The sequence below is a fragment of the Eschrichtius robustus genome, chromosome 3 (assembly GCF_028021215.1).
Source record: "Eschrichtius robustus isolate mEscRob2 chromosome 3, mEscRob2.pri, whole genome shotgun sequence".
NCBI lineage: Eukaryota > Metazoa > Chordata > Mammalia > Artiodactyla > Eschrichtiidae > Eschrichtius > Eschrichtius robustus.
This window is the reverse complement of record NC_090826.1, coordinates 104,386,239-104,405,834: the sequence shown is the minus strand read 5'-3', so window position 1 is coordinate 104,405,834 and position 19,596 is coordinate 104,386,239. Positions and strand designations below refer to the sequence as shown.

The 19,596-nt window shown below is 36.9% G+C and overlaps 1 protein-coding gene across 1 annotated transcript in view; it reads left to right on the top strand.

The window, feature by feature from the left end:
- GDAP2 (ganglioside induced differentiation associated protein 2) overlaps window positions 1-18,810 on the top strand; it is an 81,916-nt gene extending 63,106 nt beyond the window's left edge. Inside the window, exons 11-14 of the mRNA XM_068540591.1 lie at window positions 167-306; window positions 609-663; window positions 11,749-11,892; window positions 16,069-18,810. Coding sequence (XP_068396692.1) covers window positions 167-306; window positions 609-663; window positions 11,749-11,892; window positions 16,069-16,116 — 387 coding nt within the window. The 3' untranslated portion in view covers window positions 16,117-18,810. The remainder of the gene's footprint in view (window positions 1-166; window positions 307-608; window positions 664-11,748; window positions 11,893-16,068) is intronic.
- Window positions 18,811-19,596: the final 786 nt, after the last annotated feature.

Sequence of the window (19,596 nt, the reverse complement as noted above, 5' to 3'; positions counted from 1 at the left end):
AGACACTTCCCTGAAGATCTTTTTAAAGAGGTACTCGTTAGTCTGAGATGTCTCTCTGCAGTGCCTGGGGCACAGATTAGATTAGTCTTCTGGGTTTTTTCTCTCTTTCAGCGTCTGTGAAATAGACTACTGTACAAAATGATCGTTATCTTTATTTTTCTTCTAGGCGCTCTTATATTTTATCCACGTAATGGATCACATTGCTGTGAAGGAATACGTATTAGTGTATTTTCACACACTGACCAGCGAATACAATCACCTGGACTCTGACTTCCTGAAGAAACTCTACGATGTTGTTGACGTCAAGTTAGTTAATCTTCTCGAATTATGAAGGGGAAAAGCAGCTTTTTCCTTTCCGAGTATTAAGCAATAGCAAACATCGTTGTGTATTTTGTGAAAGGATAGTTCATGTAACTAAGATTTTTATTTTACTTAGATTGGATATTTTAATAATAGGCCCTCCTTAACTCCAGTTTATTTTGTATCAAAGTAAATTCATATGTAAACTTTTTCCTGCTTTTAAACACCTGGAAAAAGAGTTAATTGTTCATAATGGTGACTGGTTTTAGACATGGCTTATACTGACCCTTTTTTTGATTTTGAATCAGGTACAAGAGGAATTTGAAGGCTGTTTATTTTGTTCATCCAACATTTCGTTCAAAGGTAAGGTATTTATCTTTTTAGCTAAATCTTGAATTTAAGTGTACTACATGCCTGCATAATAAGATATATTTCATCATCTTAATTCTTGCTATCACCGTTGTGTTGTGACTGCTAATTTCTTTGTTTACCCTTCCTTTTTTTTTTTTTTATAAACTTTTTTTTTTTTATAGTAAGGAATTATTTTTATTTATTTATTTATGGCTGTGTTGGGTCTTCGTTTCTGTGCGAGGGCCTTCTCCAGTTGTGGCAAGTGGGGACCACTCCTCATCGCGGTGCGCGGGCCTCTCACCATCGCGGCCTCTCTTGCTGCGGAGCCCAAGCTCCAGACGCGCAGGCTCAGTAATTGTGGCTCACGGGCCCAGTTGCTCCGCGGCATGCGGGATCCTCCCAGACCAGGGCTCGAACCTGTGTCCCCTGCATTGGCAGGCAGACTCTCAACCCCTGCGCCACCAGGGAAGCCCCTACCCTTCCTTTTTAAGTGATCTTGAGTTGCGGTCCTAATATTTTGGTCCCATGTAACTCCAGTATCTTTGTAGGCGACCTTTACAGGCCTTTAGTCCCTCAGTCCTTGCCTCTTCGTGCTCTTTGTTAATCTGGGCTTTTTTCTGCCCTTGCTCCTGGCTAACTCCTGTTTATCCTTCAGATCTCAACTCAACAATTACTTTCTGTAAAAAAACCTCTCTGACCAATCCTGCCACTAGTCGGTACTCCTGCATTGTACTTCCTTAAGATTTTCTAGTCTTCTTTCATTGTTGTTTTTAATTCTAATTACTAGTTTAATTTTCTACCTTATGTGTTAGCCTGCCAGATCTGTGAGAGTTATTATATAGCCATCTTGCTCATAATTGTATCCCTAATATCTAATCCTGCATCTTGATTTCATCAAGATATCTAGTCCTTTGGTCCTTTTACTTTTTCTGAAAATATCTTCTTTTTTTTTTTTAATCTTTATTTTTCTTCCCTATCCAGCCTAAAACTCATGTTCCATCACTTTAGCCACTCTTGTCAATAAATAACCTATGTCTAAAATAACCTATGACCTCTTAACCTTTCCATCACACTTGCCCATCCAGACCTGATCTTGAGCTATTCCATCATTCTGCTTTCTTCACTCCCATATCTGGGTTGCTGAGCAGTGATGGAGAAATCATAGAGCCATGTGAATTTGGGCTTCTCAGCAGACTCACGGGGCATTCACTGCTAGCGGTCCTTTGAAGCTTCACTGGACAGTGTCCCAGCATGGCTGTCTGCTCCCCTCAAGCTCTGTCCTACCAGCAGCTCCTCACTCCAACAGATGGCCCTGCCTCATTCTTAACTGAGAACATAGAACACATCACTGAGGAGCTCCCTGTCTTCTCCCTCCCACCCCAAACTTACATGCCATCTCTTCCTATCATTGCCTCCGTTTATTCTGTCACAGAAGTGTGTTCCTTCTTAATGAAGGGCAGTCCCTCTACCTGTGCTCTGGATCCCATAGTGATAACAATAGCTAATGTTTACTAAGCACTTACTGTGTGCCAGTTCTTCCCATGAGTTATCTTGTTTAAGCCTTATAATATATCTATGAAGTAGATAGTAGTATTATTCCCATTGGATAGGCAAATAAATTGATGCTTAGAGAGATTAAATAACTTTTGCAAACTAAGCGACTGTAAAGTAGCAAAGGCTGGATTTGAATCTAGGCATTTGAATTCCAGAGCCTACACTCTTCTCTACACATATATTGAATATTTTCCCTGTCCTCAGGAACCTCTCTTCAGCAATTATCCTCTTTCTTATCTCCCATTTTTCTGGATCTAACTCATCAATTTTTAAACATGCTAAAGCCTCCACTTATCTCTCTTCCCCTTTTACAACCAAAATTTTTTAGTGTAATCTGTGCCCTCTGCTCACCGTCTCCATTTGTCATACACCTGAAATTACTCCAGTCTGGGTCAGATCCCACTATGGCAACTAAAGCTGCTCACGCTAAAAACGCCAGTAATTTCTGTTTTCCCCTATACCCTTAAGCACAGTTATCATTTCTGCCTTGAAACACTTTGTCTTGGCTTCTTTGAAACTTACCCTGCCTAGTTTTTCTTCTACTTCTAGCCACTCCTTCTCAGTCTCCTTTGCGGTTCCCTCTTTCTCTACTCATCGTTTGAGTGTTAGTATCCCCAAAGCCTCTGACTACTTTCATTCTGTACTTTTTTTTTCATTCCTGTGCTTTCAACAACCCTCCAAAATATACACAATTCCCAAGTATACGTCTGGAGAGGCCGTAAAGTCTAATGTTTGAAAGCATGGATTTGAGATTCAGGTAACGTAGGTTCTAATCCCAGCTCTACCAGTTACCAACTTGTTTTCTCAGGCAAGTTATGTAACCTCTCTGTGCTTTAATTTCATCTTCTGTAAAGTGGGGATAATAGTAGTACCTACCTTGTGTAGTTGTCAGAAGGATGAAATTAGTTAATACATGTAAAACGCTTAAAACATTATCTGGCATAAAATAAACACTCAGTAAATGTTAGCCATCATCATCATTCCTGTGCTTAGACCTGCATGTTGAACTTCTGATCAGATATCTCCACTTAGATGTCTTACAGGCCCCTGAAGTTCAACATTTTGAAAACAGAACTACTCATGTTGTCATCTCCCACTCCCTCCCAAACTGCTTTTTGTATTCCCTATCTTTGTAAATGGGACCACTGTCTACCCAGATGCCTAAGTCAGAAACAAGGGAGGCATCCTTGGGGACTTGCCTTACCTCATTCTCATCATACTGCATCACTTCTGTGTGCTTACTATTGTCCAATTCTATGCCTGTGTCTTTAGTCCCACTGCCTCTACTTTAGTTCATCCCACCATCATCTCTTACCTCAAAGGATGCAGCAAAAACCTAATCAGTATTCACATTGTCCTGCCTCCAGTATAGCACTATTCCAGGTGCCTTCAGGCCTGCCTAGTGAAATTTTCTTATAATATTAATATAAGAAGTCAAAAATATTTACTATTTACTATAGGGGCTTTTGCAAAAGTTTGCCAACCCCTGGTCTAGGCTAAGAAAAAAAGAAGAATCTGAATATATCAGTGAGGTTTGGAGAAAAGATGACTATTTTTTGGGTGTAAAATCCCAGGATTTAGTGATTTATTAAATGAGTACAGGTGAGAGAAAGGACTGTGTCATCCATGACTCCCAGGTGTCATCATATGTAGGGACCATGGATTGGGATGTAAATTTGAGAGCATCATCAAGTAAATAGAGCTTTAACTCTTTAAAAGTGTTAATGAATAAAATCACAGACTTAGACCAAAGAGGACAGCTAAAGACAGAGCCCTGGGATCAGGGAAGGAGATCAAGAAGAAGTAATCAAAAAGCAGCAGGAGAACTAAGATTGGCTAATGCTGTGGAAGCCAGTGGGTGGGAAAAGCATCAGAGATGGTAGAAATAGTTATTATTTTAAAGCACTGTGGAGAAATTAAGTAAGATAAGTAGTGAAAAGTCCTCATTAAATTTCATAACTAAGATGAGTGAAGGCTTCAGTGAGAATGTTTTCCACTTTGGGATTTGTCACTGTTTACAAAATTGTTGTCTGTCATTGAAATACCATCTTTAAATTTTGCATGAAGTATTTTAATAATTCTTTTAAAAATTGCAAGTTTCTTTTTGGTCCCTCAGTGTTAGAACAGCACTGTAGAAAGTGCTGTTCTTATGGGAACACTGCTTGGCAAGGCTTAAAAAAAAAAAGTAAAATGTGTGAACAGTCAATTAAATCACTTTGTCTTTCCTACTCTTCTTTCAGTTGAGTTCTGATTACATGGTCTTATCAGATAATATATTATTAACCTTCCCACTATTGGAAAAGTTAATTTTGTTATGCTCAGCAGGTGGCTAATTTTTTCTTTCTATAGCACATAAGGAAGAAGTGCTTGACTGTTTCCCAAAATCTCATCATCCATTTATTTTTTTTATTCATCCAGTAGCTACTGAAATTTTTTCTTTAATGGAGACAAACAGAAGAGTATGTCGGTTTTTAGTATGTCTTCACAAGAATGTCTGCTATCCCCACTTGTATTCAGTATTGTACTGGAGGTTTTAACTAGTGTAATATGACAAGAAAAAGAAACAAAATGCATATAGATTTAGAAAGGAGTAAATAATGCTGTCTTGATTGTCATTAACAGATGACATGATTATCTATGTAGAAAACCCTATGGTATCCTCAAGAATGCTACTAGAACTGATGAGTAACTTTTAGCACGGTTTCAGGGTTTAAGATCAATATTCAAAAATCTATTATATATACTAGCAAGAAACAAATTGAGATTTAAAAAGCAATATAATTTAAACTAGCATCAAAAATACTAAGTACTTAGGGATAAATATGACAAAAGATATGAAAGACTTGTATAATACACTGTACAAGTTATGTATACTGCAAAACATTAATGAGAGAAATTAAAGGAGACCTAAATAAATGAAGACATATACTGTATTTATGGATTAGAAAACTGAATACTGTTAAGTTGTCAGTTCTTTCTAAAGCTATAGATTCAATTCAATCCCAATCAAAATTTCAACAAGGTTTTTTCCGTAGAAATTCAATTAAAATGCAAAGAATCTAAAATAGCCAAAACAACTTGGGAAAAGAAGAACAAAGTTGGAGGACCAACACTACCTGCTTTCAATGCTTATTCTAAAGCTACAGTACTCAAGACAGTGAGGTATTGGCATGAAGATAGACAAAGAGATCAATGGAGCAGAATTAAGAATCCAGAAATAGATTCATGTATTTATGGATAACTGATTTTTTACAAAAGTGCAAAGTCAGGTCAGTGGAAAAAGGATAGTCTGTTCAACAAACAATATTGGACCAATTGGATATCCATATGCCAAAAAAAAAAATGAACTTTGATCTATATCTTGTATCACATAAATGGATCAAGGACCTAAATGTAAAACAAAACTTTTTAAACTTCTAGAAGGAAGTATCGGTGAAAAAGCTTTGTGTGACCTTAAATAAAGCAAATATTTCTTAGATACAACACCAAAAGCACAATCCATAAAAGAAATTGAACTTTATTAAAATTAAAAACTTCTGCTCTTTTAAAGATAGCTAAGAGAATGAAAAGATCAACCACACAACCACAGCCTGAGAGAAAATCTTTGTAAATAAAACATTTATCTGATAAAGGACTTATCTTTAGAATATATAAAGAAATCTGAAAACTTAATAATAAGGAAGCAATTTAGAAATGGACAAAAGATTTGGGCAAAATACTTCACCAAAGAAAATATACAGATGGTAAATAAGCAAATGAAAAGATGTTCAGCACAATTAGTTATTAGGAAAGTACCAATGAAACCAAAACGAGATATTACATTCCTATTAGAATGGCTCAAATTTAAAAGACTGTGTATCAAATGTTGGTGAGAATGTGGAAGAACTGGAACTCCCAAATAGTGCTGATCAGAACGTTAAATGGTATAGACAGTTTGGAACACAATTTAGCAGCTTATTTAAAGAGTTAAACATACACCTACTGTGTGATCCAGCCATTCCACTCATAGATATTTACCCAAAACAAATGAAAGCATATCCATTGCCTGTACACAAATGCTCATAGCAGTTTTATTTGTTATAGCCCCAAATTAGAAGCAACCCATATGCTCATCACTGAGAGGATTGGTAACCAAACTGTGGTATATCCATACAGTAGAATACTACTCAGCAATAAAAAAAGAATGAACCGTTGATACATGCAACAGCACAAATGAATCTCAACATATTTACGCTGAATAAAAGAAGCGTGTACATAACAGACGAGTGTCCATACTATGTAATTCCCTTCATATAAAATTATAGGGAATACGAACTAATGTATAATTTTTCTACAGAAAGTAGATCAGTGGTTACCTGTGGACAGGGAGGAGGGGCGGGAGGGAGGAGTTACAGAGGACCCTGAGAACCTGTAGGAGTGATGGGTATGTTCATTTTCTTTCTTTTTTTTTGCTGTTGTTGCTGCTGTTGTCGTTGGCTGCGCCGCGTGGCTTGCAGGATCTCAGTTCCCCGAGCAGGGGTTGAACCCGGGCCACGGCAGTGAAAGCCCGGAATCCGAACCACTAGGCCACCGGGGAGCTCCCAGTGTTCATTTTCTTGATTGTGATGATGGTATCATGGGTGTATACGTAATGTCACAACTAAACAAATTTTATCCTTTAAATATGTGCAGTTTATTGTAAGTCAGGTATATCTTAATAAAATGTTTTTTTTTTCTTTTTTTTTTAAACCGCATGAGATGTCACTGCACTGCCACCAGAATGGCTAAAGTTTAAAAAACTGACAATACCAGATATTACCAATGATGTGGAGTAACTGGAATTCTCCTACAGTATAAGTCACAATGTGAATTTGTGCGACCACTTTGAAAAAAAGTTATGGCAGTTTCTTATAAACTCAACATATACCTAGTCTGTGACTGAGCAATTCCAATACTAGGTATTTACCCAAGTGAAATGAAATATATGTGCATTAAAAGACTTCTACAGGAATGTTCACTGCAGCATTAATCATAGCAGCCAGTGACTGCCAGCCAAGGTGTCCATCAGTAGGGTTATGAATAATTAAACTCTGCTGTATACTTGTAATGGAATATTTCTTGGCAATAAAAGAGAACATAGATACTACTGATATAAACAGCAGCAGGAAGGAATCTTAAAAATGTTATGCTGAGTGAAGGAAGCCTTACATAAAAGAGTCATACTGTATAATTCCACTTATATGAGATTCTAGAGCAGGCAAAACTAATGCATGGTAGAAAAAAAATTAAAACAGTGTTTGCCTCTGGGAAAAGGGGTATGAGGGAACTTTCTGGGGTGATGAAAATGTTTTGTATCTCAATAGGAGTTTTGCTAATACAAGTGTGTACATTTGTCTAACCAGCAAAAGTACACTTAAAATCTGTGTATTTCATCAAATGTAAATTTTATAGCAAACTGAACGAACACTGAACTCTAGTTAAAGATATGAATGCTGTATTTGGGGAACGTTTACTGATGTCTGCAGTTTACTTTGAGATGCAGCAAAAAAGTAAGATGGGTTAATAGATGCATAGAGGAACGGATAGATGTGTGATGAAGAAAACTTAAGGAAAATGTTAATGATCATCTGAGTGATTTCTGTACCAGTGTTCCCTGTAAAATTCTTTCAACTTTAGTGAATGTTGGAACATTTTCATAATTTTTTTAATGGAAAAAAATCTTTTTTTACTTTTGTCACAAATTCAGACTTATCCGAGGAGTGTTCCTCTGTACCAGACTTACGAGAATACATAGCCACTGTTTGCTAAGATCTGACTTTAACCCCTCCTTCCCCACACAAGAGAGTCAGTGAATAGCTATCTTTCCCCCACTGCGACACCAATGGATAGACATTACCAGAAATTTCAGTGTTAGAGCCACTAGCTTTGGTTGTCACACCATTGGAATTGCTTCAGGTAGAAGTCAGTGCTAATGGCAGGTAGGCAGAGGCTGAAGAGCAGATGTATAAAGTGAAAGCCATTATGTTACCTTTCCATAATATTTTGGGATGGAGAAAATGATGGAGGATTGAGAAAATAAAACCCATATGTAATGAAATCCGCCATTATTTTATACTAAGTTGAAAACTGTAAATGGAGTGGTTGTAATTATAAAATAATGAGATGAAATCAAGGGATAATAAAACAATAGAATCACTGTTCTGATTTCCATACTTCTCAGATCTTTTCCAGGGCACTCCACCCAATGTGATAAGTTGACTGCTCATATAAATCACTACTCTTTTTCTTTCTTGAAGTTCACTAATAGAACATGAACTAATAGTATTTAAACCCACTGTTGATTCTGGCTCTAGTAGATGACTTAAGTGCATACATGTGTGAACAGTCTTTTCCTAGTTTATGTTGTCTTGTGATCCCATGTTCTTGGCCGTGCATTTGTGAATAATTGGATGAAAGAATTTCTAGCATTCACAGAATATCATAGCAGCCTTTTTTTCAAATTTTTTGATTTTCTTCAGTTTTTTAAAATAGTAGATACTGAGTAGAGCAAGTTTACCTAAATAAATATATATCTATGACTTATGTTGTAAATAATTGAAAATTAAAAGCTGAGCTATATGAAAATAAAATGAAAATAACTCAAGACAATGCTCTTGGGTCTCCCTGAACGGAAAACTTTTAACTGGGTTTCCACTTCTGTCTACTTTGAGTAATTTTCTCTTGCTCATGCCTAAAGAATGTAAAGGAGGTAAGGGGAGAAAATGCAACAGAGAAATGTGTTTGTCTTTCAAAGAGTGTGTGCCTAAGATCACTGCCCATTCTTCCCCAACCCAGTCTTCTCTTTGAATTTACCACCACCAGCTCACCGTGTCAGTACATGCAGCATAGTCAAGGGTCCTTTCATAGAACTGTGTAACTAAGAGGGACTTTAAAAATCATTGAAGTCCAACTTGCTCGTTTTGTAGATGAAGAGACTGAGGCCCAGATTGAAGTACCACTTGTTTTTGTAGAATGAAGGAATATTTGACCATCCCTAAATAGTACTAAAGTAATAAGTCCAGAAGTATTTGTTAATTCTCTCAACACATGTTGAATTGCTTACTTTTCATGTTGAGCATTAGTTAGCCCCTATAAATCCCTATAAATATGGTATTGAAGAAGAGAATCCCCACACGGGGGAATTTAGTCTATTGAGAGAATCAGCTACTACCACACAGAGTGTCAGTTATATAGTAATATGAGTAAACACGGCGTTGTTGGAACGCTTAGAGGGAAGATGCTTCTCCAGCTTTGGCTGGAGTGTAGGTACTCAGTGAAAGCTTCCTCACAGAGGTGAGTTCTGACCTGAACTCTGAAGGACAATTCTTAGCCAGGCAAAGAATTGAGGAAAAAGGTTTCAGGACTAAACGAGCAGCACGTAAAAAGGTCCTGAGGTAAGAGACAGTGGAACACAAATACCCTGTGTAGTCCCTTCTAGTTCCGTAATTTTATACCTTTTTCCACGTAGCACAGCTCCTTGCCTGTGATAGGTATTCATGTGTTTCTTTGGGCCATTCATTGCATTTAGTACTTTTTGCCTTAGGAAGTTGTTGTTATTATGCTTATAAGCTGGCTCCTTTTCTAGAGTCTAAGCCCCCATTAGAGGAATGGCCAGGTCACTGTTACCCTGTATCACCTACAGCTGTGCCCAATGCTTAGCACATAGTAGATTCCCAGTAGATGTGTAACTCCTTGCACAGTGTATCTCCTGACACATCCGCAAGGTTCTTCTCCGTTCTGACTCTACAATCTTTATTTTCTTAAACTCTTCCTAGAATCTCTAAAATCTTCATGGTCTCTCCGTAGCTTTTACTAGTTTATCAGCTAACTGGTTGCAGAGCTCCTAATCTGGTTTCCAGAAGTTTGTATCAATTAGGTATAAAACAGCATGTGCTTTGAAAACAAAAAAAAAACTGATGTAAAACACTGGGGATTGGAGTGTAATTAAGTGACAATCTAATCTGATTTAAATTAACTCACTTGGTTCTAGAAAGGCTGAGTGCCTCCCCGCCCCCTCCACTACCCTCCAAATAAGCTTGGTAAGATGAGAGGATACAGAGGGTAATGTTAGTATCTGAGGCCTTATACCAGTCATTGGTCGTATAGCCGAAATAGAATAGTGACCCAGGCCATGAAACTCAGTATGAAATAGGCCTTATCTTCATTCATTCATTCTTTTTCAAATACTTGAGAATGCATGGTCTGTCTGTACCTTCTAAAACTTTAGACCATTCTATGATTGTCTGCCAAGTACTAGGGAAATTATAGAAGTGAATATAAGAAACTACTTATATTCCTATGAAGTAAGATAAATGCTATAAATGAGATTTAAACATAAGGTTATGTGAATTCAGTAGAGGGGGTAATCTGTTTGGAGCTGTAAGGGAGAAATAATGGTAGAGATGAGTCTCTACCGAGTCTTGGAAATTTGGATAAGATTCTGATAGAGATAAGTGTAATGTTGTCTCTGTTATTCCATGCCTTTTCTCATAAGTAGGTATGAAGACAGTATGTTGTATTAGGGACCAGGAATATGTGAAAGGTTTGGAGCAACCACTGAAAAACATGATAGGGTGTCAAAGAGAAATTTAAAAAATGATTGGCAAGTGCCCAAAGTGGCATGTACTGTATTTATAATGTACCCAGTTATATACTGGAATGTACTATGCCAGTGCACTGAGAATTCATATGCATATGTTACCTTCTTTAAATAAAATGAGGATAGCAGTAACATTGTACCTACCTCATAGAACTGTTGTATAAGCTGTTGGTAAACATGACTAATTATGATTGTCAGGTTGGATAGATGAACAAGAATTTGTAAATTCTAGCTATTGCCTAGCTCATGCCAGTATTGTTTGCTATCAAGAATTCTCTCTTTTTTTGGAACCAACAAATTTTGCAGACTAGCTTTTATAGAAAGATTGCAATATCGTGAAGTGAAATGAGCAAAGGTGGCTCCACGTCTGCAGAAGATTCACTTTGACTGAGAAAGAGACTGCATGCCAAGTGTCAATTGAAAAATAAATGTCTCAAAACTTGGCAAAAATTTTCAGTCTCATTTGAAGTAATGAAAAGAGTTTATGAGATTTGGAGATGTTAACCATTTTCAAAGTACCAGTGAATCAGTTCTTCCATCAAATAATGCAGTGGTTTTGACCACAGCCCACAGTAAGAAGCATATTATATTACATCCCAACACATGACACGCACTGGAGCACATAGACATGTAACAGAAACTGAAGCTTCATGAGACAAAGCTCATCTTACTACATTCCCTACTAATTGTTGCTCTAGCATGTTTCTTTCTGTTGTTTTTAATACTGTTCACAATCCACTAAACTGATTGCATAATCCACTGATGCACTACAACCTGCACTTTGAAAAACACTGCTTGTTACAAGATTTTTTTGATATCAATTTCAATTTTGAAATAGTTTTTACCTAGCATAAATTTTCAAAATCATGTGTGTATTTCCAATTCAGGCCACTGGCTTAAATTATTTTTTTTCTTCTATTAATCAGGTATCAACATGGTTTTTTACCACCTTTTCTGTCTCAGGACTGAAGGACAAAATCCACCATGTGGACAGCCTCCACCAGCTGTTTTCTGCCATCTCGCCAGAACAGATCGACTTTCCTCCTTTTGTCCTTGAATATGATGCCAGGGTAAGAAGTAGCAGGAATTCTCCCTTACCTGCTGTATTATCTTAACTATTTTATAGTGCAAGTGCGTCTGAGCACGTCATCTTTTCATTGTGAGATGATAATAATGCAATTAATGTCTTTTAATAAACTTGATAGTATCGTTTGACATTCTTTTCCTGTGGTAACTTTAGGAAAATGCTTGGTTCTAAGGGGGGCGCCTTTCCCCCAGTAAACTTTTCAATGGGAAGTATTTCTGCTGTAGCTTTATAGCCAATCCTTGCTTGTGCTGTCAGTTTTCCACCACCTTTGAGATACACCTCTCCCTAATTTTGTTAAGACTGAATGGCTTTTCATCTGCATAAATAGAGCCAGAAGAATCTGCTGGTGTCCGACATTTTCAGCGTTAATTGTAAGCCAGGTCGCCTATCCTAGTCTTTACCCTATGAGAAGTTTCATTTTGCTAAAAGTTTGTATAAGTGACAACCAATACATTATTCCTTACAGATACATTTATGAATCTATTAAACACTAAGAAAGGACTACTCTAGAATTTCTTCAAAGCTCTATTCCATTGTACTTATTCACGCTATCACTTTAGTAGTTAAAAACAGAGAAGTAAGTAACACGCTTGGCCAAAAGGTTATCAATTGCCTTATTTAACTATTGCTGATTGCATATTTTTATGCATGAATCAGAGAATATATTTGCAGGTTATATTAAGCTTAAAATGAATTATTCTTCCTTAATTATTGTACAACATAGGTACAGTAAAGTAAATATCCTACAAGACATTTTCTCTCTAACGTTTCTACAAGTTCAGTTATGATTTCTGTTACCCTTTATGTGAAGGGCAAAGTATTTCATGTGTTCTAATGGCTAACAAAATGTCATGTTTTGCTTTTGCACAAAGAGGATTTGTAATTGGAGTCGCTGGATCATAAATACAAAGATTGTTGAATATATGGGAGGCAGAAAAAAAGAGCATCCGGTTTTATTTCTTGCAGATTGGTAGAGCAGAAAATTGCCTTATTATTTTTTTGAACTATATATCACTCTTCTTAATATTTAAAAAAAAATGGATAGCTGGAAATGTGAAAGGCACTGAAACACATTTTGATACCAAAAATTTGGAATGATGATTCAAAACTAATGTCTAGATTTATCATTTATTTTCTGGTGTAGAAATATATAAGTTAGGATGTACTGGTTAGGAAACCCAAAAGACCAGTTTTTAAGCCAACACGTTTTCTATATACTTAACGGCCTACAAAGCAGGCTTTCATTAAATATCAACACCACACTCAAGCTTGGTTTTGTTTTTTTGTTCTGTGTGTATGTGTTTTTAGTGTTTTTTTTTAATATTTTGTATATCAAATACAGGCCTAATTAATAATGTGATTAATCAAAATGAAATAAAATAACCTACAATCTAACACTTAGGTCACTGGATCACCTTTCTGTACCTGTATTAGAGCTTTCTAAAACTGAGATATCAGGCCATCTATATATAAAGGCCAAAGAGAGGAATAAAAAGAGAGAAGAAACAGAAGAAGGTGTCAGGAGATGATGTGGAAAGGGCAGGCAGAGGGCAGATCCCTAGATACACTGCAGCTTTGCACATTATGCTGCGGTACTTTGGCTCCTTCGTAGTTGGTGGGGAGTGTTGAGCAAGGGAGAACTGCCATTGTGTTCCTGTTTAGAAAGATGGCTAAAGAAACAGTGTAGAGAGGGACCAGACAAGGGTAAAACTGTAGACAAGGATAAATAAGAGGCTGTCAGAGGAAGCCAGAGGAGAAATGAGACTAGAGCCAGGCAGCGGTAGTGGTAATGGCAAGGGTTTGAAGATCTTAGAGATAGTTAGAAGTAGACGTTTTAGGGAATAGAATCCACAGCATTATGGTAACTGAGCAGCCAGCCATTGGGAGGAATGAAAGAGGAAAGAAGCCTGAGGTGACTAACAAAGTTTCTGCTTTGGGAGACTTGGAGAATAGTGTCGCCACCATCCCAGAGAGGCAATTTGGAGGAAGAGCACTGGGGGGGATCTTGGAGAAAACAGACAGGTGGTCTGTTCTGTTTGTGACACACTAGGTTTGAGGTGCCCCATGGGACACTGAGGTGAAAGTCTAGAAGGTGGTTGGATAGTACCTTGTAAAGAAAAGTTTTCCTTTGCTAGGAAGAATTAAAAATATGATTAGAGAAAAGGAAACGAGTGTAGAGTTGGTCAGTTTTATTATCGTATTCAAGTGTGCTTTGCCCATAGTCCTTTACTTGGTGAAGGTATGACATGGTTGGTTGTTGGCAGTGAGCTTCTATTTTTCTGGGTCTTAGGTGACTTAGTGACATAAATTTTATAGGATTAAAAGGAATCTTTGACAGTAATTAGAAGGTAATTTTTATCTATCTAGATCAAAATGGTACTGAGATCATTTCAGAAAGGGAGCTAGTCAGCATTCTTATAGTCAAAGAAGAGAGTGTAGAGATTTACCTGGTAACAATTCTTCAAAGTTCTGTGATTGTTTCCAGAAATAGAGAAAGTATTCGATTGCTCAGCAGTCTCTTCCACAGTGTGAGACTAATATAAAAGCTTTATTTCATAGCATTAAGAATTAGATTTTCCCTTCTTACTTTATCACAATTTAATGTAGATACAGGAAGCCTAGAAAAATACCGTAGTGGAATGGAATGGAGAAATCTTAAAGATGGATCGTGAACCATTTCTTTTCAGTTGAACTTCAGGATAGATTTCTCTCTTCAGGCATGTTTCTTAAGCATAGCTTCTATGCATATTGAGGATACTGGAGTGATTAGTATAACAGATCCTGGTAGGAAATTCTAAAATACAAAAAAAAAAATGTTTTCATTAATTTTTGTCAAGTATCCTAAAATGTAGCCAATCTTTGGATTTGTTTCTACTGAAATTTTTTTTTTAACCTGGTCAGATTTATAATCAGAAAGTTAAAAAAAAAAAAAAAAGAAAGAAAAGAAAAAAAGAAGAAGAAAGTAAGTTTTCCTAGATATTCTTTTGTTTTCCTGGTTATGGTCCCAGGATCAATTTCTCCTCCAGGGCATCTGCTCTGAAGAATGGCAGAGCTTTTGATTCACTTAGTCACTCAAATAACATTTAACTGCCTATTATGTTCAAGACTGGATGGATTTAATGCTCCATAACTATAATGTAAATATACCCTAAAGCAACGCTGTTTTCATCCTACCTTTCATTCTCCATATCTAACTATTATCTTACATTCATATTAAACATTTTTTGTTTATGGTTTACTGAAAAACAAGTTACTTGTCAAAGAAATACTTTCCTAAGTAACAAGAAATGAATCTTAAGTCTCATAAATGTAATTTAGGGTCTATCTACCATAAAGCTAACTGTCTTGACTTTTATGAGATGAAGTTAGCCAAAATAAGGTCAAAAAATTTCCTTACACTGATTTATTGCTTTCTACATTTGACATTAAAGTTCTAGCATTCATTTCTCCACCTTGATCTTGAACGCCCTAAAAACTGTCATTGTTAAAAGCCTCGCCACTCAGGCATGTCATGGAGAAGACTCATTTCTGCCAACACAGTTGTAATTATTAAATTCCTTGATGATGATTTTTGTTTCATAACTCAAAGATTCGGCACACAGCAAGACAACACAGCCTAACAAAAAATTCACTTTGTTATAAAGCAGAAACTAACACACCATTGTAAAGCAATTATACTCCAATAAAGATGTTTAAAAAATAATAATCATCATCATCTGGGCTTTAGATTTGGATAGACATGGATTTAAAATTCAGGCTCTCCTGGTTGCCAGCTTGGTGACCTAAGGTGAGTTATGCCATCTGTGTGATCCTTAGTGTCCTGTTCTGTAAAATGAGGATGTTACCTACTTCGTGGCATTATGTTGTGAGGATATAAAAGGATAATGAAAGAAAAGTGCTGATTAAGTGTCTGGCATATAGAATGTTCAATAAATGGTAATATTTTTAAATATCATCATCCTGATTACCTCTGCCTACATTATACCAACTCTGACTGACTCCAGTGGAACTGCTCTGTTGGCTTGAGGGCCTGCTCAGGGCCAGGCATGTGCTAGACATTTTCCATACGTTAGCTCATTGGCTCTAAATCCCTTTCTTTTACATTCCCAATTACATTGATCTTATTATTTAATGTTCTTGTCTTTTTTTCTTTCTGCAGGAAAATGGGCCTTATTATACATCTTATCCCCCATCACCAGATTTGTGATCTGCTATCTTTCAGTGCTGCTGGTTTCTAAGGACACCACTTTCTCCAGAGATCACTACCTATTGAAGTGATATTCATTTTTGCTGTACAGCTCCAGAGAGCCTTTTGTCCCCACCTCTCTGGTATTTTTTTATTGACTGTATATTTTCTGGCACATAAGCAATCTGAAAATGGTAGGCCATTCTGAACTGTGCACTTATTTTAAATTTGTATATTTGTATCAAATGAAAATGTTCACTTTTCGAGGGTTGTTAATAGAAATTGGGGAGCAACTTTTGAGTATCTTCAGTCTCCTGAAAGGACACTGGATTCTCCATTAGACAAGCCACAATATTGTTCACATCATCTCTTTAACATTGCACGCTTTCTTTGTGTACTCAAGTGTTTCTCAAAATATATGGAACCAACGTATGCTGAATGGATGCCTTGTTTGCTTCAGACCCTGGCATTACGTTTTATACAGATAATTCAGTTATGATAAAAGAGAATTGTCTGGGATCAAGGATGTAGAAATGTATCTGATCAAAAACGTCAAAATCTTTAGCAAAATATAGGTCTTAGAATTTTACCGCACCAGTTAAGACCGAGACTTAAGGACTAAAGTTCCTTAGATGGTATGATTTAAGATTGTCACTGTTCTGGTCTCAACAGTGGGGGAAAACAAGAAGACTGTTTCTTCAGCCTTTTTCCTATCATCATAGATGGTTTGGTCTCCTTATTCAACAGGACTGCACATATTAGTACTCGTAAGTGGAGGGCGTCTCCTAAGACGCCATCAGTGAGTGTTAGAGAGAGTGCCGCTTTCCCAGAGTCATGAATGATTTTGTTTGGCTCTTAGGTCTGCTTTCTCTAAGGACATTTCCTAGCAGTGTGTCTTGAGTTGCCTACATCAAAATGAAGGGAGTGTGTTGCAGTGAACAAAATTCCAGACCACTTTTGCAACTCAGGCTCTATTTGTGCCTTAGCTTGAATAAAAATTAGAATTATGCTACCTACCTCACAGAGGTATCATGACGATAACATTTAGAAAGGGTTTTTGACGTCTTTGGATGAAAAATGCTAGGAGAGTTTGTGTGGTGGGGTGTCTTTAGTTAGTTTTTAAATGATAACAAATATCCTTGAGGGAGTGCGACAAGGCACTCCTCTTGTCTTTGGCACCTTTTGAGTGATTTCCGTTTTCTTGGGACAACAGCTGTTAGTGCAAAATGCCAACCCTTAGGACCTCCTTCCTACTTTGTCCAGAATGTCTTCTGTCCTACTCCTCTTTCAGTGCTACACTTTAACAAGAGGCATATGTTAGCCGTTTTAAACACTACTTCTTGAATTAAGGTCAAACCATTATCATTTCCATCAGGGTTTCTTCATATTCCTTTTGAATCCTACATTCACTCCCCATCTCTCTCACCCCATCATGTACACTGGCAGTTCGGAGAAGAAAAAGTAGAACTCTTCTGTTCTAATGTGCTCAGGATTGGTGCTTCCAAGGGTCCCACTCCCCTATGTCCAAATTAATTCTTCAGTGGAGGTAAAAGAAACATATTTCTTCATTTATTCCAGAGAACCCCCCCCGCCCATAGTTGTGTTAACCCCATCCTCTGTTTTCCCATATAAGCAAGAAGGGGCTTTACATTTCTCAGATAAGCAGTCTTATCTTTTGCATGTAATGGACACATTTGCTTTGTGCCAGAAATCAAAACCACGTGTTCCTTACATATACTTACTTGTTAAGGACTTCCTGTTATGTTCCCTAAGTCATCAGGTCTAGACAGCCAGTCAAATGTCTGGTATTAAGCTTCATCTCAAACAGTACTCCTTTCATCCCCTGAGCCTTGACCTTTAGAAATCTGAAAAATTAGCTTCATCTTCTCCAGTATATATGAGGTGTCGTTTCACTAGGAGCAGTTGTAGAAATATGCCATCTTTTCTCTGTTAAAGCTGGACTTGGCTACCTCACGTTGGCATCTGGCCTGAATCATTTCCTCTATAGATAATAGAGGGTGCAAGCTACTTTACTATTTGAAAGGGAGCAAATTTTACAATTTCTTATAGGCAATAATTTTGAAAGGATGTCTGTCCCTTTGGTATATTCGCAGCAGTATACTAATGATTAGTAACACAAGCAAGAATGTTCAATTGCTGTCCTAGGGTGTAAAAGTGGTATGGGACTATGTACATATCAACTGCATTTTATAATTTAATGGTGACTAAAGATAAGGTTGCTCTGCTCAGTGAAACTGAATTTGGTATGGGACCAAGTACATGCTTTTATAGCTGTCTGAAGTGTTATATAATGAAGGTCTTTCAACGTACTAAATCCTAGGAGGGGAACATAGTGACCTTGATAGTGAAATGATAAAGTAATGTTCACTATATATCTGCCTTTGTCAGAAGGTTGGATAGCCTGGGTAACACATGCCACCTTCAAGGACACATTAGAGGGAGGATAAAGGGGTGGAGATGACCACTAGCATCTGATGTTAATTCAGAGCACCCGCAAGTCCTTAATTTAGTTAAACTTTGGTCATGCCAAATGCTAGTTGAATTGAGGAAGAAACTACTTACAAAATATTAATTTAATTCATTAATTAGTTCTTGCAAGGCATAATGTGAATTATAAAACAAGTATGTTTCTTGCTTCAGCATATATTTGGATTCTTAATTAATCTATATTTATTTCATTATTTCTTGATAGCAAAAATGACCTCTTGAAAAAAACTCAGTATTTATTAGACTCTTAAACCTTAGAGACCAAGTGGTTCATATTTTAAAGATCTTCTTTTCTTTAATATATATCTTAGTTCATCGGCTGGTGCTCTATTATATTTATTTTTTGCAAAGTAATCCATCTGCAGTAGTTTGAGACTAATTAACAGGATTTTTGGTAGCATAAATGGATGTAGATTTTTGATCAAATATCTGAAGTTTAAAATGATTAAAATATCTCCTATTTCTAGAGAGAGATGAGTGTAATCACTGTATTAGAAAAACGTGGCTTGCCTATTTCTGCCTGTCTTCTGTTTGCCTAGATATTGTTTAATAAATTCAAACTGTAGGTAATGGTTTAATCTTTTCTTTGCAGCAGTTCATAGGAAAGCAAGAAAATGTAGTTAGAAGCTAAAACTCACTCTTTGTGTTTCCCCTGGTACATTGTGTATGTATGTATATAGAGTTTAAATTGCTTAATATATGAACAGAAATGATTGGAATTTGAAGTACTGGAAAGAGAAGAATTGTATGGTTCTAGGAACAGGGATTGAGTGTAATAAGGACCGAAAGGACTGCAAGATAGCATGTAGACCTCTAATATTGGAGTTAGCCAGTGAGGTTCAGATTGTGGTTCTCTTAAGTTATGGTCACCATAATCAACATGCACTAGAGTGTTTCACCTGTACTGGCGCTAATATACTTCATGCTATGGGATGGACTCTTGGTTCGCTATTTCCTGAGACCATGAAGGGTAGAGGAGGGTTCTACCTGTAA